The 26,717-nt window shown below is 37.4% G+C and overlaps 1 protein-coding gene across 1 annotated transcript in view; it reads right to left on the reverse strand.

Annotated features, from left to right (window-relative positions):
* Positions 1-26,717, reverse strand: part of FBXL13 (F-box and leucine rich repeat protein 13) — a 197,175-nt gene that overhangs the window by 76,510 nt on the left and 93,948 nt on the right. Inside the window, exons 10-12 of the mRNA XM_049777449.1 lie at positions 24,334-24,386; positions 19,445-19,545; positions 12,085-12,214 (exon numbers count right to left, since the gene is read on the reverse strand). Coding sequence (XP_049633406.1) covers positions 12,085-12,214; positions 19,445-19,545; positions 24,334-24,386 — 284 coding nt within the window. The remainder of the gene's footprint in view (positions 1-12,084; positions 12,215-19,444; positions 19,546-24,333; positions 24,387-26,717) is intronic.

Raw genomic sequence — 26,717 nt, forward strand, 5'->3', positions numbered from 1 at the left:
CTGAGTGAGAGATGTAGAAGGAAATGGTGTCAGAGAGGCAACTGTGAGAGATGACACACACACGGACCTGGAAGGTCCTTGTCAGAATTTTATTTTATTAAATGAAAAAGAAATTTGTGTAGGAATGTGAGCAAAGAACATTGATAGGGCTTAAAAGGTCACTCCAACTGAGCCAGAGAGAAAGCTCAATGAAAAACATGCTTTGAGGGGCCGAAGAGATAGCATGGAGGTAAAGAGTTTGTCTTGCATGCAGAAGGACGGTGATTCGAATCCTGGCATCCCATATGATCCCCAAGCCTGCCAGTAGCGATTTCTGAGCTTAGAGCCAGGAGTAACCCCTGAGCGCTGCTGGGTGTGACCCAAAAACCAAAAAAAAAAAAAAAAAAAAAATGCTTTATATGTAGGACTTTGGCTCCTCAGCACTGCAGCATTCCTAGAGCACCATATGGAGCAGTGCCCAACAACTGTAAGATGTGGCCCCTAAAATAACAAAAGATTATTCTTTGAGGTCAGGGAAATGAATTCAAAGGACTAGAGAACATGTTTTATATGTGTACCTCTACCTAGCATGAACACCTGAACACCTCCAAGCATAACCCCAAGCACTATTGAACATCACCCCTCAAAATAAAAAAGGCAGAAATTAAAAAAACCAGGGCCAGAGGGATAGCACATCAGAAGGGCATTTGCCTTGCATGCGGCTGACCTGGAACTAACCCAGGTTTGATCCTTGCCATCCCACATGGTCCCTCGAGCCTGCCAAGAGTAAATTCATAGTAAAGAGCCAGGAGTAACCCTTGAGCACCATCCAGTGTGGCCCAAACATACCCCCCAAAAGAAAATTTTTTGGGGGGCCACACCCGACGGTGCTCAGGGGTTACTCCTGGCTGTCTGCTCAGAAATAGCTCCTGGCAGGCACGGGGGACCATATGGGACACGGGATTCAAACCAACCACCTGTGGTCCTGGATCGGCTGCTTGCAAGGCAAACGCCGCTGTGCTATCTCTCCGGGCCCCCCAAAAGAAATTTTTAAAAAAATTACTCTGGGTTGCTATATCTGAACCCAGCCAGCTCTATAGATTCACTCTGTTCATGAAAGAGATGTAAACCAAACCATGAAAAATATGGGCACACCAACCACACAGCTGAGAGCTGGCATTCTTGGGAGGAGGGTAGCCTAAGTCCCTGCCCTACCAAAGCCAAGTCTATTGCACCTATTATCCATGATCACTGCTTCATAGATGGTCCTGCTTCACCACTCCTCTATGCCTCTCTTCAATCTAACCAATATGCTAATATTTAGGCTGACATCACCGGAACTTTTTTTAAAGTGAGTGCAGTACCAGCAATAGTGCAGGACCCTGTAGCCATGGGGGGGGGGGGGAAACCTCCATTTTTGGTTTGTTTTGTTCTGGCATCCCCATAGGTACAAACCAATTTAGATGCCACTGTGTATCTGAAGCCACCTAATGTTTAGAAACAAATGAAGTAACAGAATGATCAACTAGCAACAAGAGCTTACTAGACCTTCTGAATGACCTCATTGAGAAATACAATAATATTCACAAATTTGCTTGTCACTGTAATCTTTTTTTCTCTTCTTTTCTCTAATTTCTTTCTCACTTACCTAGAAATGAATGTATTATGATCAACTATGTCAATTATGTGATACATGCTCTTTAAATAAAGTAGATTAAATTTAAAAAAAGTTCACTCTGGATGCTGTTGAAAGAAGTAGTTGGAGATGTGAGTAAACACATGTTAGTGAGTAATTAGGTAGTAAATCTAGTAAGGGTGAAGACAGTTAGATCTTAGAGAGATGCTGAAGAAAGGGTCAGCAGACCTCCTGACAGAATGGACGTGGAATAGGAAAGTCAAGGACAGTGTACAAATTGGTTAGGTCTTCTCTAACAACAAGGACTAGGAAGGTGTATTTATTCACAGTTTTGGAGGCTTAAAGTCCAAATCGAGATCTCAGCAGAGTTGGGGAGGTATCAGCAGTCTCTACTTTAGTGTGCCAGGGAGGCCTCTTTAATGTGTGTGTTCATGCTCACATTTTTCTTATAAATTTTTTAAGGACATCAATCTTGGATTAGGGTCCACCCTAATGATCTCATCTTAACTAATTAAGCCTGCAATTTTCATTACATTTCTATTTCCAAAAAAAGTCAGTCTGAGGTATTAGGGGCTAAATTCATCAACACATAAATTTGAGAGAAACTCGATTCAATCCACAAAGTCCAGAGACAGAAAGAGAGAGATCAGAAGTGGAGATACAGATCACTCTTATTTATAAAGCACACGTGTTTATAGATATATAATCCTATTTATGCATATGTATTCATTAATATATCTGCACATTGCATGTACCTATGATGTTATGTATAATAGTTATGTGTAACCATTACATATGTGTCATATTTGTGTGTACATAAATGCTTATTATGGTAGGTAATTTTTAAAGTCATTAACTAGGTGAGTTCACCAAGGGAGTGGTGTCGAATGAAATGGAAAGTATACCAAGAATATAGCCCTATGAGGAAATAGCTGGAGAGCAGCGAAGGTGACATAGAGGCACTCTTAGAAATATTGTCAGAAAAAGAGAAAGACCTATAGAAAGGTACCAATATGAGTTAAAACATAAACATACCAAATCACAATAAAAGAAAGTAAAAAAAAAAAAACGGAAATTGAAGGAACCATATAAAGTAAATGAAAAGGTTTCTATGTGTAGGGTAGAAGGGAGTGAAATGGAGAAATGTAAATAAAGGAACAAACAATAATAGAGAGAGCCTAGTGCAGACTGAGAATCAAAGTGTAGCAGTTACTGAAGAGTGTGATTGAACCTGTTCTTGGTGACAGAACTTAAAAATAAGTTAAATAAATAAATATAATATGAAATGCAATAGAAAGCCCTGAATACATTGCTTTTCTGGAGAACTCCCTTGCAGAACACAGCTACAAAAAGTATAGTAATGCTTCATAATTTTTCTTAGTGCAAGTAGTCACCAATTGATGGGATCTGAAAGCATGATAAAAATGTGAGAAATCATGAGTTTAAAAAAAAATATTGACTACTAAAGTAAATTTAGGTAAATATTAAACATTAAAATGTTATATGAGGGTTAGAAATTAGAATATACCCAGCAGTGCCCAGGGCTGTCCTGGCTCTGTGCTCAGAGGTCACTCTTGGTGGTACTCTGGGGCCTATACATAACACTAGGAATTGAACCTGAGATGGCTGCATGCAAGTCAAGTGCTTTAATTCCTATATGTATTACAGTCTCTTTAAATACTGAGTTATATAGAACTGAGGAGAGGTATCACAGTTTTGTTATCTACTCATCTACTGAGGAACATCCTATTGTTTGATAACTATTATCAATGTGTATCTGAATACAAGTTTTGGTGTGGCTATCAATGTTCAGTCCTTTGAATAAATAAGAAGCAAAATTGCAGAATTTTCTGCTAAGTGTTGCTTGGTTTTGTAGAAAATGGAGTTTTGCTTATATTTTTAGATGTAACTGACGTATCTTTTGCTAATTTCTAAGAAAGGAAGAAACATAAGCACAGGAATTCATGGTATTTTTATATCTAAATTCTTTAACTGAATTATCATGAGATACATAGTTACAAAGTTGTTCATGATTGAACTCAGTCATACAATATGCAATATCCTTCACTGGTGTACATTTTCTGCCACCATGTCCCCAGTTTCTCTTCTGCCCTCTCCCCTGCTTGCCTCAATGGCAGATATTTTTCTCTGTTTGTGTGTGTGTCTCTCTGTCTCTTCATTTTTCGTTTTTGTTTTGTTTTGTTTTTTTCATTTAGACCCTGAGGTTTCCATGGTATATTTAATGTTGTTCCTCAACCGCCCTTGTAAAACACTAATAATTGCTTGCTAGGAGGCTTGCTAGGAGTTAAGGCATTTGCCTTGTAAACAGCAAGCCCTAGTTTAATTCCTGAGAAACATCAGGAGTGATCTCGACCACAGAGCCAAGAGAAGCCTGAGCATTGGCAGGTGCAGCCCAAAACTAGAAGGAAAAAAATTAGTTATATTTCTAGGAAAATAAACTGTGTAGTTAATGCCAGGAGTAAGTATAGGGAAACAGAGCATTGAATTTCTCACATACATCTATATCATACATACTATATAGAGAAAATTCATATACATGATATGTACAACCAACAATAGTATGTAGCTTATAAATATATATTTATAAAGATATGTATTTGTAATTTATATTCATATTCTAATATACACATATATTAGAATATATAATAATATAATTATATAATAAATAGATCATAATTTATCATATAAATATATATTTATAATATTATATAAGCTAAATATTATTGGTTATGTTATATAGATATGTTGGTTATACATATATATTATATAAATACATTTTCCAACCTCATGCAAGGCAAGTACCTTATCCTTTACTATCTGGCCAGTCCCCAGATTTGGAGCTTTTAAGGATTTACTGCTAGTCAGCTGCAAGAATGCTAAAAGCAACAAATTCAGGTATGTGGTAGAATATATGAGCAGGATGAACACAATTTTCTCTCATAGGCCTTAGTTTTGTTGTTGAGTAAAGCTTACCAGTGATAAAACTATATAGAAGTGTTCTTTGTTACCCAACAGAAGGCTAACTAGGAAACACCAGTTTCTTTCCATTGCAATGACAGAAACCTAACGAAAACCAGCGTAGATAGAAAGGCAACCAATGATGCCTTTAAATAAAAGTCCAGTACAATAATATGTCCTCTCTTTTCAAAGGCATGGTCTGTTTCATAGGCTGGCCTCTTCGCTAAGCTCAGCTGGGTGACCATGGCAGTCCCTTTCATCACAGGAACCAAACAGTGCCTTATTCTCAGGCCCTAGCACTGAATAGTCAATCTACCTGGTCAAGAATCTCCAGCAGTGGCCCCTGGGTCTCCTAAACACCACTTGAGAGATGATCCCTTACCCCAAAATCAATTGTCCTCTTGCTTATGGTTTCCTTCTTATTCTCTTGTGTGTCTGTACTGAGATTCAAACTAAGGCTGCCACACATGAGAGATTTGTGCACTATCACAGAGCCAGATCCTAGCCTCTGTTATGTCTTTCCTACAGAGAAAAATTTCTTCCATGATACTGAGCAAGAGAACCACAAAATAGCCTAGATTTACAACAGTCACTGCAACCTCAGGAAAACAAAATAAAATTCTTTATAATGCTGAATACCTGAAAGGTTTCTGAATAGTTCTGGTAGCATTAAACCCTTTCTGGACATATCACAATCTCTGGAGATAGAATTTAGGATTGGTTGGGTCTGGCTCAAATAATGAGTACCAATAATCTAATATTAATAATATCTAATGATGACTGAACATTTACTCTATGCTGGTCGCTGTTCTAACCCATCCTATATGTATCAAATTATTTTATTCAAATATCACATTTATGAGGTAATTATAAATACTATGCTCATTTCATAAGAAAATTGATGTAAAAAGAAAGTGTTGAGAGCATGTCACAGTCCCAGAAGTAACTAATAAAAATTGTAGGGTTAGAATCCTGCTCCCAGGCACTCAATGACCTCTGTATTTGTTCTCAAAATGTCATGAGTGACAAATCCCAGAACCACAAAGGATGGTGCTCCAGTGGACATATGAGGGGTAAAGAAAAATTACCACACAAAGCATCTTATTAAACTGCATAATGCATAATATTTCAGAAACTTGCTCAAGATTTTATTCCAATTTCAGCGGGGGTTGCAAAATAGTGGGGTGTGACCATTATGGGTAGCTTTTCCCCCACTCAGCCCATGTTACTCAAAAATCATCTATTCCTAAACTGTAATAGGTCCAAGATCAGGATGAAATACTGAGATTACTAAGATTGAATACTTAGATTTAAAGCTGAATAGTCCAAATCAAGAGAGGCAGATGCAAGTCTTACCATCATGATTTACACTTGGTAGCCCCGCCTGCTCCTTCACACCTACAGCACCTTATTGGATTGAGGGAAAGCTCCATTAATACTGCTGCGCTCTAAACAAATCTTGCAAGTTGGCTTTCAAATAACACTGACAAAGGGTGTGAGAATTCCAGGCTCTCAGCTTGCAGTGTGTAAATAGTCAAATTGTCATCCACAGGCCACTGCTGCTCTGTTATTTTTTAAGCTGTGCAGCGGACAACATTAAATCATGTGATGATTATGATTATGGGAAAAGGTTATAAAATAATTACTTGGACTTGAACTGAAAAAAGTGCTATGATTATGTGGTGAAATATGGTATTAGTTTCACTTACTTAACTAAGCATTAATTCCAAGTATTCAATAAACATTTGATAAAAGTGAGATCACACACATTCACTAGAGTAAGGAAAAGACAGATCTAGTCAATGTCAACCAAATGTTTTAAGATCAAAAATCAGAGCAGCACAAGAAAGGATATTTATTTGATTTACATGCCGTTACCAAAATGTCTTCCCAAATTTTATTGAAACATGGCTTTGAAAATTATTTCATTATATAACTTAGATTTTATGACTCTGAGAAAATTATATAGAAAGATACTAATGAATTAAATTTGTTCAACTGATTCCTCCACAATCATTTTGTGAAATGAATTTTTTTCTTCTAAAAAGATGTTACATGGGGCCGGAGAAATAGCATGGAGGTAAGGCATTTGCCTTTCATGCAGGAGGTCATCGGTTTGAATCCGGGCGCCCCATATGGTCCCCCGTGCCTGCCAGGAGCAATTTCTTTTTTTTTTTTATCCCCCCCTCCAGGAGCAATTTCTGAGCCTGGAGCCAGGAATAACCCCTGAGCATTGCCAGGTGTGAAAAAAAAAAAAAAAGATGTTACATTCAAAAAAAGAAACAAATCAAAAATGAAAGTTGCTTTCAATTCAGCAAATATTTGTTAAATGACTATCATGTTTATTAAGTAGATATCAAGTATAATCATGATGAAAGATATATAAATATAATATAAAATACAATATAGTATGTAAGTTCTTGCATTGCAAGTGTGCAATCTGGTTTGATTTCTAGCTTCACATATGGTTCCCTGAGCACCACCAGAAAAGATCCTTGAGCTAAAAATCAGAGGAACAGAGGAACAAGACCTAGCTCATTCTCTCTCACTCTCTCTCTCTCTCTCTCCCTCTCTCTCTCTCTCTCTCTCTATATATATATACATGTAATATATATCATGTATCATCTATAATACCATGTTGATTTCAAATTGACCTTAAAATTTTAAGACCAATTCTAAAAATTTCTACCAAAAATTTTATAGATAATTCAAAGATATATTTTACAAGAATTTTCCTCTTAAATGTTACTGATGTTAATAAACAATGATAGGCAATATGTATGGTTAAACATGTACAATAAAATATCACATAGTCATTAGAAGTAAGTTACAGGAAACTCATGAGAGATATGTTGACTTTTTAAAATTTAATTTAATTTTATTTGGTTTTCCACACACAACGGTATCCAGAACTTATTGCTACCTTTGCTATTAGGTTCATTCCTGGTAGGCTCAGGGTACCATTTATGGTGTCAGGGATTGAATCCATGCACAAAGCAAGCTTCCTAACCTGTACTATCACTCCAGTTCTGAGATAAGTTGAACTTGATAGTATACTAAATGAAAGATTTATATAATACATTTTACTTTAAAAGAAGAAAATAAATAAGAAAATAAAAATATTGGTAAATGTAGCCCATTATTACTTCTTGTTGTTTGTTTTGGGGTCATACTCAACAATGCTCAGGAGTTACCAAATGGAACTCAGGAATTACTTCTGGTGGTGCTGGGATACCATATGGGATGCCAGAGATCAAACCCAAGTTGGCTATGTGCAAGGCAAACATCCTATCCACTGTACTATTACTCTAATCCCCTTTAATTATTTTTAGTAGTAAATTTTTAAGTAATTAAATTATTTTTTCTTTTTTTTTTTTAAGGGAGGGGTGCTTGGGCCACACCTGGGGGAATTCATGAATTACTCCTGTTTCTGTATTCAGGAATCACTCCTATAGTACTTGGGCAACCATATGGGTTGCCAAAGAGCCATCTTTATCCTCTCTACTATCATTCCAGCCCCACCTTTTTTTTTTCTTCTTGAATCTTTCTGTCTTTCACATTAACAGGAAAAATAAAGTCAAGATTTTGTTTTGGTTTTGGCTTGTTTGGGGTCACACTAGACAGTGGCTTACACACTCTTGGCTCTGTACTCATGGTGAGGCTCAGGATCATGGAGCCATGGAGCCAGAGATCAAACTAGGTTGGCTGCCAAATAAGACAAGTTTTGTACCTGCTATACTATCTCTCCAGATCCAATATTTTATTTTTTATTTTTTTTATTTTTTATTTTTTGGTTTTTGGGCAACACCTGTTTGACGCTCAGGGGTTACTCCTGGCTATGCACTCAGAAATCGCTCCTGGCTTGGGGGGACCATTTGGAACGCTGGGGGATGGAACAGCGGTCCATCCTATGTTAGCGCTTGCAAGGCAGACACCTTACCTCTAGCGCCACCTCTCCGGCCCCTACTTTTTTTTTTTTTTTTAATTTTCTGTTCTTCCCCCACCCTTGCTATTATGGTTGCTACAATGACTATGATCACACACTTGCCACAGAACCAAGAACTCAAAGCCAAGAGCCCCAGGATTGCATAGGTGCATGGGCAGGTCATATTTATAGCCTCAGGTGTGCAAGTTCAGGCCCTATGCTACTGGCCCATCTCCAGGGCTCCAGCAAATATTTTTTTAGAAAGAAAAAAGAAAACAAAGTGGCAAGACTGCGATAATTGCAAGGACTTGCACAAAAACAGTAAAGGAACTCACAATATCAGTCCTGTCTTGGTTTAGGGCCAAGTAGAAGCTGAGACAGTTTTAAGAAGGAGAAACTGAGGCATCGCCTCAATACAATTAAAGATGAAGATGTGCAGCTGCACATACAAATGCAGACATTCCTTTAGAAAATCAGTTTCACTTCTTAGTGAACCTTCAGCATTTATTCAATACCAGAAAAACCCAGTCCAATTTCAAAACATATGTAATTTATTTTCATTTTGCAGTCCTTCAACATTCCTGTATTTATTTTTTCAAACAAGTATGGTTTAAATCATTTCACAGCATTGTATATACACTCACAAATATATACATTTAGATGTTATATACACATACGTTTATATGTATGTACATACACACATTTCCTTTGGGGATCAACTGTAACTATTTTTAGTAAAAATCATTTAACACTTTCTGCTCTTTTTGTTTTATTCAAACCTTTTCCCCTTGGTCAGAGATAACCACTTAACTATAGCTAAAATTTCAGTGCAAAAGTCAAATCATGAAGTATATTGAGTTTCTAATCTTTGTGGGAAAATTCTGTGTGTCTTCCTTTTTTTTTGAAACAATGTGTACACTGCCATACATATAGTCCTATTCTGGAGAGGGAAAGCACCTTCTCATCCAGAGCCAGGGAAGTAAATAGACAGACCTGAGAAGGAGGAACATCAATATTTCATCACTTCTTTGTAAAACCTTCACGGTAGCCATTAGTTAAATCTCTGGTTCACAATGAGCTTCCTACATCTCAATGGGCCTAATGGGCTCAGTGTAAAACTGGCACAATTACTGAAACTGTTTACCTACTAAATGAATAAATGGAAGGGGCATGAATGACAGAAACAAACATGGCTATGCAGAGAAGAAAGTGTCTTTCCTGTAGTCTGCAATCTACAAACTCACAGACAAGAAGAAAAATTAATCTCTTCTGTAGCTTGTCAGACCACATTCAAATACCTACTGAGGCCAGCAGGCAATGCTATATATTATTACAGGGTATCAGTCTAGGCTGAAGTATATATTAAGAAATTTTTGCATGGAGGAAAGGTCGATAATTTCAAGAACATAGTTCATTTCATGAGGATGAGACTTAGTCCTGGTCCCTGACTACCAATTTTGCCCGTTCTTCCACTTTTTCAAGAGATGCTGCAAGTTTACTTTCTTTTCTTTGCTTATTGTTCTTTTTTTTTTTTTTTCAAAACTTTTTATTTTTTTTTTATTTTTTGTTTTTTTGGGCCACACCCATTTGATGTTCAGGGGTTACTCCTAGCTAAGCGCTCAGAAATTGCCCTTGGCTTGGGGGGACCATATGGGACGATCCTTCCTTAACTAGTGTTTGCAAGGCAGACACCTTACGTCTAGCGCCACCTCACCGGCCCCTCTTCAAAACTTTTAAATTTAAGTGCTGACTCCAATTTTTTACACGAATCTTTTTGGCATGCATATCTATCTGTTCAGAGTTTATCAGTTTGAAATTTCTGGGATCATTTATTATTATGACATTGTGTATTGTTTGTTGCTGCTACAATAATTGCCTTGAAGAAACTGAGACGAACAGGGGTTAAGTCACCCTGTGAAGTGGAGTTTTGAGTATTGAGGAGAGCTAGAGGAAAAGCCCTGAGAGGACTTACCTTTAGGAAAAAGACTGATCATGGGATGTGATGCAGTCTGCACATGGAGGTAGCCCTGAATTTGCAAATACTTTTCTCTGAGATGAACTCATATGCATCTTCTAAGAGACACCCAAGCTGAAGCTCCTATCCTCCCACAAAGATTGGAAGATACTTGGACTATTTCCTTTAAGAACTATATTTCAAAGGAAGACTCCCAGTTCCTGGAGGAAAGCATTCCTAGGTCATAAAACTGGCAAAAAAAAAAACTTTTAAAAAGAGATTTACATCCCAAAGGAAGCAAGAAAAAATACACAATTGCAAAATTTCTAAAATAAATTCTCTGGGCAAAGAGAAGTCAGGAAGAAGCCTGTCAAAACTTAAAGGAAATAGTAAGGCTATCTGGATCATAAAGACCGTAAATATTGACTGACATTCACACATTAGCAAGCCATAAACAAATGCAAATTCTAGATATTTCAGCCCTTGCTTTGAGTCTTCCCCCTACTTTCCCCTACATCCTCTCCATTGGTAGCTACTGTGCTTGAAGGTGATGGTTACCAGGGGAGGTGGCTAAGTGAGAAAGTATTTTCATTCAAGAAGTTGGAACAACAAACCTGTGCTACCTCTTTAGTTACCCCACAGAAAACTACCTGCCTGGGTGGCTACCAGCTGGTGCTGTGAGTTTCCACCAACCTTCAAAGTCTCAGTCCTTTCATTGCTTCATGTGCACAATAAATGCATACTAGATAGCAAATTTGTACAAACAGTGAATTCGATCTGTGTAAATACTCTACCTGGTGCCTAACATAGAAAAATAACTCAATAAATGGTAACTACCAACATTTCAACCATTTTCATCTTACATTATATTTCTTTCATAGCTGAGTGAACATGCTGCTATTATTCTCATAGCATGGTGAACACTAAAAACACAGAGAGATGAAAGAAGTTAAGGAAATTCATTAAGCTATGAAAATAGAGCTGAAGAAACTATCAAGTGGGCAGTAACTATTTCCAGAGTGCCATACCCTCCCTCAACTTCTCACTCTTTTCTGTCCAATTTTCCTTAATCTTTATCTGCTCAAACTTCAATATTTCCTCATGTTGATCTCAAATATTCATGTTATTTAGACCAATAATATTTTTTTCCTCCTGCAATCTTTGTATATTTTCTCTGACATTTCTTGCTTGCAGCATTTGATCCCATACTATTTACTGAAAGCCCATATTGGGAGAAAATTTGGTTTTGTGAGAGCTCTTTGTAAATTCTGCCCCTAAAATGTTTTCCTTTGTTTGCATCTTGGTGCAAAGTTTTCAAGGGTTGGAATCTGTTATTATAATTGTGCTCCAAGTATCTACACAGAAGTGGTCTGTTTCATCATCCAATGAACTCTGCCTGTCGGTGGATGTGACACTCCAGTGGAAGAAAGCCAAGAGCCTATAGTAGCGATCCTCAGGAAATTTTAAGCAGCTGTGGCCATGTAACTTAAAACCTCTGAAAAGTGTGCTGCGGTCTTTTCCCAGCCTTAGTATAACATGAGGGCTGGACGGAGCAGCGTCTCCCGAGGACTTCCTCGCCTGCTGCGTGAAAGAGAAGACTAAGAGACAAACCTGGGTGCAGCCGGAAAGGTCCAGATATATGAGCTTGTGGCATCCATTCCCCAAATTCAGGTACTGTAAGCCTTTGTCTGTGAACTTTCTGCAATAAGCCAAGCTAAGATTCTGTAAATTGTAGAAGTGCCTGAAAAGACAGGGAGAAAAGAGGAAGAAAAGTCATTGGACTTTAGTTGCTTGCTCACATCTCTCTTAAGCCACTGTGACAAAGAGAAGTGAGTCTGAGTCTGTAACTTAATCTTTTCTTCTTGCAGATGTTCAACAATTGAACTTTATGATTAGTTCTCTTCCTGTTAAATAAAGGAGATTGCAGGAGAGCACCAGATAATGTATAGTTCCATTTCAAATGAAAGAGTACCTCGTTTTTTTAAAGAAAGCTGATTTGAGTAAAGCTTTGGGGCAGGGGAGATCTTTGCATTCATGTTGTGTGGAAGTTAGTTGGTGTTTCAAAACAAAGTCAGAGAGTGGGCATTGTGCTTTTAAGCTTTATCTCAAAGCTTCAATGTACAAAATTTCTAGCAGCACAGAACCATTGACAACATTTAAAGGGCAGCTATTGCTACCTGAAATGGAAGAGATAAAGCAGAAAGAAGATAAAGTAAAACAAAGTCTTTTAAAATGAACACAATATATAAATGGTTTGAAAAAAAATAGATGTGAATATGCATGACTTTGTAAGTCATTGTTCCATTATTACAGCTAAAAAAACCCTAATTACTAAGTTAAAATTGGGTTCAGAACCATCTGCAAATAAATAGGTGGGCCACACTAGAGGGGGGGGAAAGCACTGAGAAGAATAAAAAATTATGTATCCCCTGGTTAAATCAGGTTAAATATGGCAGAATGTGAGTTTTCAGAGAGAAAAGAGGGTCTTTGGTTGAGCCTTTTACACCATCCACCCACCCTGCTTTTCAAGTTGAGGATACTGCAGATGTAATTGAGCAAGTCTTCCTAAACTGAGCTTTTTCAAAAGTGCAAGAACTCCCACTACTGCCTGCTCTGCTCTTGGATTGTGGTCTGCAAAAGTTTAACAGCAAATTTTAAAGGCGGGGGAGGGGTGTAGTGGGGGGAGAGAGAGGGATGGGGAACCCTAGGAAGAACCTGCCTCACTCTTAAAAAAAAAAGTCCATAAATAAAGTTTAACTTCACTTAAAGGGGAAATGAGACAGGCAAGCATTGATCATGAATCACTTACGCCTAAAATTTGCAGCACGCGTCAACCTTGATTTCCATTCTGTAGAAAGGAATTTGATGCCAAACACAAGCTCCCCGCTTGCAACCGCTGAGTCAGTGAGATTCACCAGAACAGAGAAGGCAGCCTCCTGGATGTGCCCCAGGGACTGGGAGGGGAGGGCCAGGAGGAGAAAGATGCAAAGACTTGTTGCCTCTCAGAGGACCTTGATTAAGTAAGAACTGTGTTAAAGTTCGGGAAATATTTGATCTTCTTCTCTCTGGGGTTTGTCCTTGTGATTCCATTTTTTTGGGCTGTATGGATTGTCCCTGGATAGGAAGCTGCAATTCTCCCACCCACTTCAGCTCTCTAACTTGAGGAAAGAAGTTGTGAGGCAAGTAGCAAGATAGAGTAGGAAATTGAGTTTTGGAACTGGACCAGATTTGATTACTACCCCAATCTATCACTACTTGCTACAGCCTAACTTTAACCACTCAAAAACTGTTTCTGAATATAACTAAGGAAGACTCTAACACTCTTTTTTTCCAGTAATGACCAATTATGGGATTTCTAGCTTTTCTAGACCTCAGTTTTCTCATCTGTAAAATGGGTATAATGCTATCAATTCTTTCCACAATTATGAGAGACTATGGAGCATGCATAATAATAGTGAGATATTTTTCTCAATTATAAGGGAATATGTAATAATATTAAGAACATTTTGCTGGGTTTAAGATTTTAATTAAGATTTTACTGAGTTCTGGGGGCCGAAGAGATAGCATGCAGGTAAGGTGTTTGCCTTTCATGCAGAAGGTCAGTGGTTCGAATCCCAGTATCCCATATAGTCCCCTATGCCTGCCAGGGGCGATTTCTGAGCATAGAGCCAGAAGTAACCTCTGAGGTGTGACCCAAACTCCCCCCGCCAAAAAAAAAAAAAAGATTTTACTGAGTTCTTTACTTGCTTTGTTGAAGGGTACTTTATTTTGTTTTGTTTAGAAGCCTCACTTAGTAGTGCTCAGGAATTAATCCTGGCTCTACACTCAGGGATCATTTATGATGGGCTAGATGACTATGTAGAAAGCTAGGTAGAAAGCTCCCTGGGTTGGGCATGTAATCAAGTGCCCTACCCTCTATTGCTCCTTCCCTAGGAGAAGATGGTTTTTGATGGTTGTAATTTGTAAGCATATAGTAGAGGCTATAAAAATAGTAATCCTGAGAGCTTGAGAGATAGAACAGTGGTAAGGCATTTGCCTTGCATGCAGGAGGATAGTGATTCGAATCCCGGCATCCCTTATGGTCCCCCAAGCCTGCTGGGGTCAATTTCTGAGCATAGAGCCAGGAGTAACCCCTGAGCGCTGCCGAGTGTGATCCAAAACAAAAACAAAACAAAAAAAAAAGTAATTCTGTTACTACTATCTCAAGTAATAATTGTTTTTATGAAGTTTGTACTAGCTTCATCCATTGAATGAATGAATACTTCTAACTAAAGGTGCATACAACCGGTTCCAAGGGATTATAATATACCATTGTTTTGGTAGTGATGGCAATGCCATTTCTAGTGTTTCAACTTCATGAGATAGTTAACCTTTGATATTTTTTAATTCCTCTTAGGTTTTGTCCATCAATTTGCAGATTATTCTTAACTCATTGTGAAGCTTAATGTTTTAACTTTATTAACTATACTAAAATAAGATCATGCCTATTCAAATATGGTGCAAACCTACTATTCAATTTCATTTAGTCCATGCCATCAGCCAAGAATGCAAATGGCTGTAGAGATGGTTCAAAAGGCACATGCTTTGAATGAGAGAATCTGGGATTAGATTCCTGGTACCACATATTCTCTAGACACTGCCGGAGCCATCCCAAACACCCTTGTCAAAAATAACTCTGCAGTAATGTCAGGCATGACTCCCAAACAAACAAAAACAAATCAAAGCCAAAATGGAAATTGAGGTAGTAGTTCCTTTGTTTTTTTTTTTGGGGGGGGGGCACATATGGTGATGCTCAGGGGTTACTCTTGGCTATGTGCTCAGAAAAATGTCCTGGCTCAGGGGACCATATGGGATGCCGAGGGATCAAACCCAGGTCTGTTCTGGGTCAACTGCATGCAAGGCAAACTCCCTACTGCTGCGCCAATGCTCTGGCCCCGAGCTAGTAGTTCTTAATTTGTATGTCACAGATTCCTATGGCCCTATGGACCTGTCAATATAATATTTTAATACATGAAATGGATCACTTTAGATTAAAAAAGGAGCGAATTATACTGGAAGATATAATTATCATGATATTCTAAAATTCCATATGAATGGAACAATAACATTTGTTCTTTTTGATTGGCATATTGAATGACAAGATCTAGTCCAAATGTAATAACCACCAAGATAGTGAAGTAGTGATGAGTCAATGATACTTTCAAAATAACAACTATAATAATATATGTTTTTAAAAAAATGTATGTTTAAATGGGTGAAACAGTTCAAGGAACTTCTAATACTATTCTGATTTCAATAGGTAAAATTAGAGATTTCCCCCTCCCATCTGAAGTTAAGGAGCCCCTCAATTTCATGCTTAGCCTCTTAAAAGATCAACTGACCTCAGATTAAGAATCTTGGGCTGGCAGAAAAAAATGTTCATTTGTCTAAATGACTCCAGATTGAAAAAATCTCTGAATGACTGTATTCAAAGTGGAGTCTCATGGAAACAACTGGTCTTAAAGTAAATTACAGTAATCTTGAGTGACCCTAGAGGCTCCAGGGGTCTCAAACTCGTGGCCTGCGGGCCGTTTGTGGCCCTCCGTACAACATTTTGTGGCCCTGCCCTAGAGGAATCTTTTTTTGTTTTGTTTTGTTTTAGTTGTTTGGGTCACACCCCCAATGTTCAAGGCTTACTACTGACTTTGCACTCAAGGATCACCCCGACTTTGCCTCCTGCGGCCCCCAAGTAAATTGAGTTTGAGACCCCTGCACGTGACTGAGATGGGGAAAGTATTTCTTGCAACTTTCATGCCGTATAACTAGTTCTTATTCAAAATGTTGACAAAGAAAGTGACCCCTTGGTCTGGAGAGAACAAAAGATAGGTGTTTGCTTTGAATGAGGCGGCCTAAGTACCTCTGATGCCCAGCACCCCTGAGTCCCTCCAGGTGTGAACTCTGAGCTCTGAGCCAAGAGTAAGCCCTCAACATTGCTGGGTATGGTCCAAGAACAAACCAAAAAACTCAAAGCATTCCATATAAGTAGTATCTGATTCATTATTCTTCTAGTGCAGAGATAATTTGACAATATTAATCCTACTCTGAGGTGATGTTTGGGGCTTGTGCTTGCCTTTCACTATTTCATATTTATTTTTGTTTGTTTTAGTTTGGGGGCCACACCCTTGACACTCAGGGGTTAGTTAATTCTGGCTCTGTGCTCAGAAATTACATCTAGCAGGCTCTGGGGACCATATAGGAAGCTGAGGATCTAACTCAGGTTGGCCATGTGCAAAGTGCTCCGAATCCTATTTCATAATTTCTTATGAGGAATTTCTTTGTGATTTACTTATTTCCATACTGTTACTATGATTGCTAAGAAAGCTTTTCTTAGAAACCAGGGAGATACAGTTTTTCTTTCTTTTGGCTTTTTTCCATTAAAAAAAAATTGAATCCTGTGTTAAATCTCCTTATCTTAAGGAAATTGCTCCTGGAAGAAATGTACAATTACATATTTAAATAAAATTTATTTGAAAAATCACCAATATAAGTCCTAGTTTGTAAAAGACACAATTTACATGTAAGACTCTTGAACTGACAGTTGGACTCTTTCATTTCAGAGAGATATTTTTACATAATAGAACTCCTGTAGAAAATTCAAATACATTAGTCTGGCTTCCTAATTACATAGTTAACTTCAAGGATGCCCGATCAAGGTAACAATTCATTCTGTCTCCTCTCAGTGAAGGGCAGAGAGGAGAGTATAAAACAAGGGAATGCCTACTCATCAGAATTTTCAAAGCCAGTTGAAGGGTCAAATCATGACTTAAAAAGTTTTAATGACTCTTGCTTGGCATGTAGCTAATCCCAGTTCAATCCCCAGCACCACAAGGTCTTCTAAGCACAGAGCTGGAAGCAGCAGTCTCTGAACATCACTACCCCACCACCAATAATAATAATTAAACACCATGACAGTATATTTTATAAGTTTATATTAAATAGCAAGATCATAAATTCTGAGCAAATATAAAGGCACCGTAAGTTACTTTGGCTAGAGAGATAAGGCACTTGACTTGCACAGGGCTGACCGGGTTCAATGTGTGGCTGACCAGTACCATATGTTAGCCCTGAGCACAGATGTAGCTAAATCCCTAGCCAGTCTCAAATTAAATTAAATAATAAAAGCACAATAGTCTCAGAATATTTCCCAAAGTCTAGTGAATCAATACATGGCAAATGTGGCTATAAAAATTCAATAAAAGAAATCACTGTGTACGTTTTAAAGATTGTGTTGAGGAATTAAGGTTGTGGATTAGCAGAAAGAGAAAAGTATGTCAGGTACAAAAAGAAAAAATATAACAAAAGACAAGTGTCAGAAAACTTGGGCAGAAAATGTTGATCAGATAATGTCAAGGGGCTGTAAGTTAAGCATATCAAAGACTTGGTAACACAATTTCTTCTTCCAGAGAAGGCAGAGAAGTCTAAAAGGAAAGAGATCAATACCTTTATCTCAGACAGGGTATTGGGCTAAATGAAGTGCCATGAAGGTTCTCTCAGGAATATTTAATTCAGAAAATATTAAGAAGTTAAAAAAAACAGTATCTAGAATAATGCATACCAGCTGAAGACAGCCCTCATTTTCAACTTTAGGATACTAAGAAAGTCCCTCTTGCACTTGTCAACTGTGTTTCAATCCTTGGCACACTACATGGTCCCCTGAGCACACTAGGAGTGATCGCTGAATGCAGCAGAGCCAAGAGTAAGCCCTGAGCACCACTGGGTGTAGCTCAACAACAAACAAACAAAAATGTAAGTACATTAACTATAAATTTGTATATCTTACCATTTTATAGACATAAAAGGTAACTTAAAATAGTCAGAAAATACACAAACTCTTTTGTAGTAGAAGGAAACTCGTAGCAATGCTAGGGCTATACTCTGTTTTGATTTGTTTTGTTTTGTTTCGGTGCAGGGGGCACACTTGGTTACACTTAGGAGTTACTCCTCATTCTGCATTCAAGTATCACTCCTGGAAGGCTTAGGGACCATATAGGATGCTGAGGTTTGAATCTGGGTTGGCCATCTGCAAGGTAAACGCCCTACTGGCTTTGCTATTACTCTGGCTTCTCTGGTGATGCATGTGGGGCAAGAGGTATGATAGTTGTACTTAGGGTCTCATGCATCCAAATCATGTGCTCAACTCCTATAAGCTATCTCCCTGATCTCACACTGCTCTTTGTTTTAAATTTCATAGAATCTTGGTGATGTCTTTGTGTTCTTCTGTACCTTCTCCACTAAAGAATTGCTAAGGTGAATTAATGTCTGTGTCCATGGTAATTACCAATATACAGAAAGAGCAAGACAGTATCTGAATGTTGTATAGTCTCAACAGATAACCATACCTGGGACAGTAATGTTCATAATCTAGGGAGATAGGACATTGGTGTTCAGATATACAGGAGTCCCAAACATCAGATGAGACATCAAGACTGGATTCCAAAGTCCAGAAAGGCGAATGAGGAAGAGATAGGCAGTGACATTTAACCTACTCGACAAATTGCTACAAGTGACACAAAAATGATAGCAAAAGTAGAGAGACCAATTATTCAACCTGGATCCACCAAGAAGGGAAAAAGTTTGTTGAGTTTGTTGGGCTGGAACAATAGTACAGCAGGTAGGATGTTTGCCTTGCATATGGCTGACCTAGGTTTGATCCCAGCATCCCATATGGTCCACCAATTGCACCAGTAGTAATTTATGAGTGCAGAGTCAGTAGTACCTGAGTACTGCTAGGTATGCTCTCCCCTCAAAGAAAGGCCTGGATTTAGCGACTGGAAAGCAGAAGTTCTGTTATCACTTATAGAGGTTTCAAAGTGGGGGGCTGTTGGTAAAAGTAGTGTCTCTGAAGAAGGCTAGAGCAAGGCAGAGCTGTTCGAAGGAAGCATAACTATTTTCAGCCTAACAATAACATATAACATATAACAATAAGCATTACCTTGGCAGGAGTCTCATTGACCTGTTGGTGATAGCTGTATTAGACAGGTTGAGATACAGAATTCCAGGACAGTTCTCAGAAATGTATCTCATTGATTCATCCTGCATAAAACCAATAAAAAAATATTTTAGCAAACTCAAACAGGCTCTGCAATTTCCCTATTATCCCTATAACTGGATGTAACTGTGTGTTATTTATCTCTCTGCTTTAAAAAAAAAGTGGAAAATCTGTCTTTGATCTGTTTTTGAATCAGACCTAGTGATACTCAGGAGTTACTCCTGGCTCTGCACTCAGGAATTACCCCTGGCAGTGCCCAGGGGATCACTGAGAAATTAGAGATCAAATCTGGGTCACCCATGTTCAAGACAAGCATTCTACCCTTTGTACTATTGTTCCAGTTCCTGTTTTAGGTTTTTCTGCTCTTATGATTTCGTGTTTCTCAGTCCCTAGGGATATTTTTACACTAAGGACATACCCAAAAGTGAGGATCTTATAGCATTTGGATATCATTTCTTCATTGCTCAGGTACTAAGTTCCAAGGTCAAAATGTAGTCAAATGACCAGCAGTGAAACTTGGTTTATAATGAATAATAATACAGGAATGACATATACATGAGGAGGAATGATGAATAAGATGTTGGTGGTATCAGGTATTTCCGTGCATATTAACTTTTAAAGATGCATATAAACTCACAATAGTGTTTACACTGTTTTATGCTTTGAGTAAAAAGATATACATATTTGTGTATGTATATACACACAACTTGATATCTTCATGCTTTTTCATTAGTGAATATCAAATTAAATAGAAGGCAATAGTTTTATTTGAACCTCCATTGCTCCTTTTTTCCCTTTCTTTGGAAATAATGTCACTTCTCTGAAATTTGAACTCTTGCAAATTCAATTTTATTACAGGAAATTTGAATTAAATTGTTAATAAGTGTCAAACACTCTTCTGATGCCTAACCAAGAATTTAAAACTGGCCTATTTTCAATGCAAAATCATTCTGGAAAGTAGGAAAAGTAAATGTTCTCAACTGTGCTTTAAAGTAAGCTCATGGAGGGGGGATGGAAGAGCAATAGCACAGAAGATAGGGTGTTTGCTTAGCATGTGGCCAACCTGGATTCGATTCCAGCATCCTCTATGGTCCCTGAGCCTGCCAAAAGTGATTCTTGAGCACAGAGCAAGGAGTAACCCCTGAACACCACCGGGTGTAGCCCAAAAACAAAAAGCAATAAAGTAAGCTCATGTTTACAGACAGAAGGGGAGAGAAAGGTTGAAGTTTCTATGGTTTAATTATTAAATATCTTTGGGTAGTCTAGCATATTTCACCTAGTATATGCTTAAGTTTGTGATTGCCTGCAGTAAAATATAAACTGCACACATATTGGAGATTAAATTCACTGTTGATGATAGGAAAGGGGAGATCTCAAAAATACTAGCTACTTGCTGTAAAGAACTGGTACAAGAGAATAGTACTAGAGAATGATTTGACTGACATGGAGGAGACAGAAAAATAGTAGTTTCAAGCATAGTCTTAAATTGACATTTAAAAGACAAGTTGATTGCAATAGAGCTGCTGCTTGTATGGGAAACCATTTCTAAGATTTTTATGTAATTAAGTATAGTGATGTTTCCCAAGGAACAATAAAGAAGTTACCTAGTTTTAAGTATTTGTGGAACATTAGTCTTAGAAAGAATAGGACAATTCAGGAAAGCATAAATGATTACTTGGCTTGGGAAAAAAAACTACTTGATCATTATGGTGCAGTACATTACAAACAATGGTAAAGGTTTGTTTTCATCAAAATGATCATAGTGTTTCTCTTTCTCAGGGTCAGAAACTCCTAAGGGTCAGAAGAGCCTTTATGGGATATTAAGAAATTGGTTCATTTATGAAAGCAGCAAAATATACTCCAAAGAGAGAACACAAGTTTCTTTTCTAAGTTCTAAGACTGTATTCTGATATAGGATATTTTATAGATACCAATATTTCTTAAATACAACTTCAGGATTTTCAATAAGCATTTTATTCTTGTCACTTCATTTTTTGTTTTGTTTTGTTTTGTTTGGGCCACACCCGGCGGTGCTCAGGGGTTATTCCTGGCTGTCTGCTCAGAAATAGCTCCTGGCAGGCCCGGGGGACCATATGGGACACCGGGCTTCGAACCAACCACCTTTGGTCCTGGATCGTCTGCTTGCAAGGCAAACGCCGCTGTGCTATCTCTCCGGGCCCTTGTCACTTCATTTGAGCTACCAATATATTTTCTATATACCCAGTCCCCAAAATGGATGATTTTTTATATAGAGAGAGATTAAAAGTTCAGTATGATCTTTCCAGCAAGAGTGGAAATAACATCACAATAGTGCATGGTAATTTAATAAAATAAAATATTGTTCACAGTGGCAATCAAATATCAAAGTGATTATGTACCAGAGTGATTAGAACACTGGCAAAAATTCTAAAGAGATAATTGGAGCAAAGAGAAGATGGAAATATTCTTATGTATCCTTAAAGAGGAAATATGTGGGTCAAGAGAAGGGAAAAAAGTATGTACTTATGTACCAAGCAGAATTTTATTTTCTCTTTGAGTTTAAGAGACAAAATTTTCTCTGTATTTTTCCTGTCTACAGGAATTTGGATATGTGGACAAATGCAGGCAATTCCTGTCCTCAGTATTTAAAAGAACTTAAGGTTAAATCCCAAAATGTTTGAATACTGAAATGTAAAAGCAGAGGGTCTCCACAGTAGAATGAGATATGAATTTGCCCAAAATGTCCTCTAATCTTTCTGAAAGTGATAAACTTATGTGGTAGTTTTCTCAGAAGTGAAAACTTTGTTCAATGAATATTACTCAACCCCTTACATGAAATCTGTCTCCTAGAATGTGTCTCAAAAGGGGGGAAATGTAGTTGGATAAAATTATTAATGTTGTGTTTTATTAGACTTCAAAACTTGAAGTTTTTGATGTTCACAAATTCAGTGCAGATGACATTGTTGTCATTTTCTTATTAGAAAGCCAAATTCACAGACGATGGTCTTTTACTGAATAACAGAACTAAAGCTCCCTGGTAGATAGGAAGTAAACCTTGAATCATCTTAAATTCTTTGGAACACTCATATTTTACAAATGTAAATTCCATTTATATCTTTCTATAAGATACCACTTATATCAGAACAAGTATATCTTCAACACTATAGGTAGGAAAAAGTGTTGAATCTTGATAGAACCATAATGAGAAGTCTGGAGCCGAGAGGAGCCCTTTTCTTGTGCTGGGAGCCTGGCCCCTGCTCTGGAGCATAGTCTCCCAAGAGACAAGATTCCTTATATATATATAGACTGGAATCCTCTGTCTAGCCCCTGATTTCTCCTCAGGGACTTACTCTTTTAGTGGCTTCCAGTGAGTGTCTACCAGCCTCCACAAACTGACAACTGATTTCCCCTTCTTTGGCTACCCTGTTAGCCACTTTCCTCAGAAGTTAAGTTTATACCTAATGCCTCATTTTCTCATTTTTGTCCATGTCACAATTCACTCTGATTAGATTTTTTTCATCTCAGTATCTCAGGGAAAATATTCAAGAAGTCATCAGTGACATTTGATTCTCAAATCCAAAAAGCACTTCCATCCTTAAGCTGCTCACTTGAGTCACTTCACTCTCTTCTTGTATTTTGTGATACCTTGGCATTGTCAACTTGTTCCTCTGACTTTTCTTTCTTAAGAGATTTTCCTATTCCTTCTCCTTGAAAAATTCCCAAGACAGTGATCCCCAAAAATTCATACTCCATCTCTCTAGTTTGATCTTACTGTTATTACCATTTTATTATGACTTATCCATAGAAGACAACCTAAGATTGAATCTGAAGTTTTAGCCATTTTTGCATTTACTAATAGATCAATTGAATTTTATTCATTGAATAAATATAAAAACATAATTATGCTAACATCTGGCTATGTGCTATGATTACCACATTTCTAGGTCACATAGGCAGTAGAATCATAGAGTGGTTGGAACTACTTATTACAGAAACCAAGGTGCTATAGATAATCCAGCCTTAGAAGTTGTGAGGTTGCAAATAGGGTAGTGCATGGTAGTACCTAATGTCAACAAGTCAAAGGAGATTGGTCCCTCAGGATAAAGAGAAATTGCACTCTGGGCAAAAGACACAGCCTAAGCAAAGGCAAAACAGTAAGGAGCAACTTGACATGCATGATAAAGAAAACCAAGAAGTTTTCTGGTTGCTTAAACTTAATGGATATAAGGAATCAAAAAGGTGAGATTAGAAAGGGAAAAAGAGGCAAGATCAAGGAAGGCCTCCAAGTACAGTAATGTTGAAGAACTTTGACTTCATTCACTAGTGTAGATAATAAGTATATGTGTGGATAATGGAAAAGCAAATATCAGTGAAGAGGTCATCATATCTGCTTTCAGATAGTGTGATGTATGCTTAGAGCATATGAGACAGACTGGAAGCAGAGGAAAGGTGCATGGATAGGGTTATATGTTCATTTCCATCTATCCTGGTTCTATACTGGATAGTTATAAAAGCTGCTAAAATAGACCTATTATCTTTCGAGGGCCCAATTTTGTCTCTGATACACACATGGTCTTAAATATAAACAGCTCGATTTTTGTATAATTGTTGAATAGTTTCCACTTTGCAGAGACTCCAGACTTAGGTATACATTCACAAGATGAATGATGGCATTATACAAATGGTATAATGGTATAATTTCTTGTTAATATTTAGCAAAATTTGCTTTCTCTACTTTTAATCCTAAATGAATATAAAGGCATGAAGTTTGGCAAACCTCAATGTATATTAGCACTCCACTGTAAAAATTCTGAATCTATATATAAACCACAGTAAAAGTGGCTTATACTTACTGTGAGTGCTGGGCAGTCAGACATATTCAGCTCTTGCAAATTTTTACAGAGGCCTAAATCAAACAGGTAACACATCACTAAACAACAAGTTATAAATGTTTAAACTTCAAATTTCCATCCTAAACTCAATGCAATGTATTCATTAGAAAACGAATAAAAACTTTGGCAAGTAACTTTTTCTACGTATATGGTTTCTTTTCCAAGAAAAAGTTTCTTTTGGCTTCAATCTTAAAATATATGCATGTTTATTATTGTTTGAGGATTATAGAAGGAAAGAAAAAAGAGAAAAAATACTACTTTGAGAAACACTATATATACTATAAGCCTTTTGCTTTGAAGTATTTTGAAGAAAACTATTTCTGGGGGTTGTGAAGGAAACATATCTTTTGTGAATTTTTCTTTCCTTTGAAAAATTTTTAATTGGTGGGGAGGTTGGGGGCATAGACAGAAATGCTCAGGAGTTATTTTGGGCTTTGCCTTATATGGTGCCACTGATCCTTCTGGGGTCAGCCACATGCAAGGTAAATGCCTTACATCCTGTACTACCTCTCTGACCCTTAGTGTGCTTTCAATAAAAATTTTTAAACATAAAAGTTGAAGAAATTATAAAGTTAATTATATAACTCAATACTCACCACTTAGATTCTACAATTTACATTACAGAACATACTTTTATATTTGAATTTGTTGTATCTAAAATTTTTTTGCAAATATCTCAAATTGACTGTCTTTCCAAATCATGTTCACCTCTAAATCCATCCATTAATGTATCTTATATTTTATATATTTGAAAATAAATTTCAGAGATCTACATATTCCCCTTATAATTTGGTATGCACATCATAATTACATATCACAAATCAGCATGTATCATCAACAAAATATATGTGGTTTTTTAAGGCCAGGCCTGATTTACAAGCAGTTGACAATAAACTGAGAATAGAGATGTAGAGTATTAAAAGGCTTGATTTGAGACCTGAAATCATAGCTCAGTTTATGAGCTCTTAGGGAAATGACTTGCATATACAGATACTCAGAGGAAAGACTCTTCTGCAATCAGTGCATTAGGCCCAGTCCCCATTGGAGATAGAAGAGAAACAGTGGGCCCAGGTATATAAAACAATGAATGGGAGGAATGCTTGAGGCAAAGGAGAAGGAAGCAAACTCATCAAGCATATGCACTGCAGGCCAGAGGACATGCTGACAGTCCCATCACTACAATGAAAACATCTGCTGCTATGAGTTCAGGGACCCACACTAATAAAACAGAAATATTATTCACTATGAAACCATTTTCAACATATCTTCCCTCTACAAAGAATGGACAACGTTCCAAGTAATAAAGGCAAACCAAAACCACTCCCAGAATTAAAAAAATAAATAAAACCCTTTTTAAAAATGTAGGTCCTTGAAGTGATCAATACTAAGTACTTGAGGAAAACTAAGACAGCACCTGACTAAGTTTATAAGAGAAATGTTTCTAGGATGGCCACTCGAGAGTAATTTGTGCACTTGACAAAGAGTGTCAAGAATCTGCCTAGTGCCAGAGTACTCAGGTGCTGGAAATATTGCAGTGAACAAAATAAATACAAATTACTGACCTGCTGGATAGTTTAGGCACTTGCATTGCATGCAGCTGCAGCAGCGATAATGGTGGGAAACCAGGTACCACATAGGGTCTCCCATGCACACCAAGTGTGTGCTCCCTGACACAGACCCAAATGGGGCCCTCTACAGCAGATTTGGAGAAAAAAAACACTGCTTTTATGGAGTTTATAACTTTTTTTTGGGGGGGGGGGACTGAGAGTAAACAAAATATTCACTATGGTGATGATAAGTGGGGAAAATATAAGACAAAAATGAGGGTAGAGTGTGGTATAAAAGAGGTATGTGGTAAAATTTAATTTACTTTTTGTTATTATAGTTTAGATAATATGGTTACAATAGTGTTAATATTTATGATTTTGAACAAAGTTACTGCATCTTCTATACACTGAAGTGCTTGAGACCATCCAACCTTATATCACGCTTAATCTACCGCTTTATTCCTCCATCCCCTGCTCACACTGCTTGGTTATCTGAGCTTTATAATCCAAACCTCTATGGAAAACAGTATGGAAATTCCTCAAAATATTAAGAATAGAGCTCCCAAATGATAGTGATTTCACTCCAAAATATAAATGCATTAATTCTAAAAGACAGTTGCACTCCAATGTCCACTGTAATGTTTACTACAACATACAGGATATAGAAACAACCTAAATTCCAACTAGACGGTATGGATAAAAAGACTCTGGCACATTTACACAATGGAATACTACACAGCTGCAAGAAAAAAGGAAATTATGCAATTTGCTGCCATGGTTTGGAATTAGAAGGTATCC

The sequence above is a fragment of the Suncus etruscus genome, chromosome 1 (assembly GCF_024139225.1).
Source record: "Suncus etruscus isolate mSunEtr1 chromosome 1, mSunEtr1.pri.cur, whole genome shotgun sequence".
Classification (NCBI taxonomy): Eukaryota; Metazoa; Chordata; class Mammalia; order Eulipotyphla; family Soricidae; genus Suncus; species Suncus etruscus.